This window comes from Engraulis encrasicolus, chromosome 17 (assembly GCF_034702125.1).
Source record: "Engraulis encrasicolus isolate BLACKSEA-1 chromosome 17, IST_EnEncr_1.0, whole genome shotgun sequence".
Classification (NCBI taxonomy): domain Eukaryota; kingdom Metazoa; phylum Chordata; class Actinopteri; order Clupeiformes; family Engraulidae; genus Engraulis; species Engraulis encrasicolus.
The window spans coordinates 24,177,963-24,180,462 of record NC_085873.1 but is presented as its reverse complement, the minus strand read 5'-3'; the positions used below and the strand labels follow the sequence as shown (position 1 = coordinate 24,180,462).

Sequence of the window (2,500 nt, the reverse complement as noted above, 5' to 3'; positions counted from 1 at the left end):
TGTCGTGGGTAACACTTTTCATAGGAAAAATCATTTTACACACCACATGATGAAAACCTTTCTCACAGCAAGTTTATTTGAACAGTATTTTTTCATTGCGGTGTAGATTTTGAGACAGGCATGACACGGGCACCGCGCAAATGACGTCATCCTACCTTGTGTGGGTTAATTAAATACTCTAGCCTCTTTCTCTCTCTCACCCCCACCTCACTCACACAGGACCATCTCCTCAGCCCACTCGCTCCCGCTCCAGTTCTGTTGGTGATGGGCTGGCCGCGGGCCGTCTGATGAGGGCCAAAGTGAACCACGCCCCCTCGGGCAACCCCACCATACTGGACTTCAACAGGGATGACATCATCGTGGTGCTCATACAGCAGCCCCGCAACGGCTGGCTCTACGGACGTGGCGAACACGGCAATCGGTATACGCTAACGGACAGACACACATACTCTCACACACACACACATACAAACACCAAAACACACACACACATACACACACACACACACACACACACACACACAAACACAAACACACACACATAAAAACACACACACACACACATACAAACATACACACACACACACGCACACACAAAAACACACACACACACACACACACACACACACACACACACACACACATACAGACCTTATGTCTGCACAGGTGCCACAGCCCCTCAACGGCTGGCTCGACGGATGTGCCAAACACAGCAATCGGTATACACTAACGAACATGCACTCTCTCTCTCTCTCTCTCTCTCTCTCTCTCTCTCACGCACACACACACAGACACACACAGACACACACACACACACACACAAACACGCGCGCACACACACACACACGCACACACCACACACACACACACCTTACCGCCATATTTGTGGTTTCATCATTGTGTTTTGTGCTGTCTCCCCCTTATGTGTCTGCAGACAGGGCTGGTTTCCTGCCGCGTATGTGGAGCCGTTGGACCAGGCGCCTCCCCCTCCACCTGCACCTGCATTCACGTAAGTGTGTGTGCGTGTGTGTGTGTGTGTGTGTGTGTGTGTGTGTCTGTGTGTCTGTGCGTGTGCGTGTGCGTGTGCGTGTGTTTGTCTGTCTGTGAGTCTGTGTGTCTGTGTCTGTGTGTCTGTGTTTTGGACTTGGAATAAAGTGCAAGAAAACACTACCCAGGATATTTTGCAGACTTTGAACCAGCACTGGGAGAGAACACTTCAAATTCTGTCTATCGTAATAATTAAGGGTGCATCTTTTTAACTCACCTAGCAAAACCAAAGCAATCCATAAGCACTGAGAAAGCACGTTTCAACTGTTGTATTTTTATGTGTTATTACCTTCGCCGACTTTGTCGCGAAGGTTATGTTTTGACCGCTGTGTATTTATTTTTTATTTATTTGTGAATATGTTTGTTTGTTTGTACTTCGTATAACTCAGACAGAACTGAGCCGATTTTTATGAAATTTAGTGGGATGATTGGTCATGACCCAAGGAACAATCGATTACTTTTTGGGAGTGATTGGGTCAAAGGTCAAGGTCAAGGTCACGAAAAGGTCAAAAACGTAAATTTGCGATATCTCGGTTAATTGGCATCTGATTTGCCTGAAACCAGTGCTAAGATGTGCAGAATTCAATTCCCGATTTTGTGATGTGCCACACGTCATGGTGGTGTCCATACGTTTTTTAGCGGTTGGGGGTCAACGGTCAGTGGGGTCAAGACCTTGCGAAATGCACGTTTCTCATCTTAACTCGGTCAATTCTGGACCGATTTTTATGAAAATGACATCAAAATTTCATAAATGTATAAGCTGGTTATGTGGAATAAAACATTAATATCAAGATGATAATTGTTCATTTTTGTCTATGTGACTCCAGTGACTTTTCTTTGCCAAGCACTATATGCCAGAACAACGTGTGCAAGCTGAATTGAATAAGAGGTCAAGAATGGGCCAAAAATGTAATATTACGATAAAAATTTAAATCGGTCCGATTTAAATGAAACTAACACCAACATTTGGAGAATGTTATGCCCCACACTCTGAAGATGGCCAGAAAAAAATAAGTGGCGTAGGCGAAGATTTGCGCTCTACCGAGTGCCCGTTCTAGTTTTTTATGTGTTGCTTATCACAATAATATTATTTTAATGATATCTTGTGATATCTTATCTTGTGATATCTTAATTAGTTGTAAATACAACCGTTTTAGTTCCAACCTGTTGTATTTGCTCCATAAAAAGCTGTACTTTAAAGCATATAAAAAAAAAAAAATTAAAGTATGTAGGCCTAGTACTAAATAATGGACTGTAAATGTAAGCTGTAAGAGTAGCTGTAACTGTAAGCAACGTCATTGATCATCGAAAACATCAAGCCTCTCATCACAAGAAAAGGATGCAAGGAAAAGACTGGAGGAACTGCAATGACTTACAGCCAGGATTTCAAGTCAATTTCAAATACTTACGTTTAGCACATGCTGGAAGCCAAAATGCCATTTCAAGTATTTAC

At 43.3% G+C, this 2,500-nt stretch overlaps 1 protein-coding gene across 1 annotated transcript in view; it reads left to right on the top strand.

Annotated features, from left to right (window-relative positions):
* LOC134466952 (brain-specific angiogenesis inhibitor 1-associated protein 2-like protein 2) overlaps positions 1–2,500 on the top strand; it is an 18,643-nt gene that overhangs the window by 15,281 nt on the left and 862 nt on the right. Inside the window, exons 10-11 of the mRNA XM_063220880.1 lie at positions 220–421; positions 935–1,009. Of these exons, the coding sequence (XP_063076950.1) occupies positions 220–421; positions 935–1,009 (277 nt within the window). The remainder of the gene's footprint in view (positions 1–219; positions 422–934; positions 1,010–2,500) is intronic.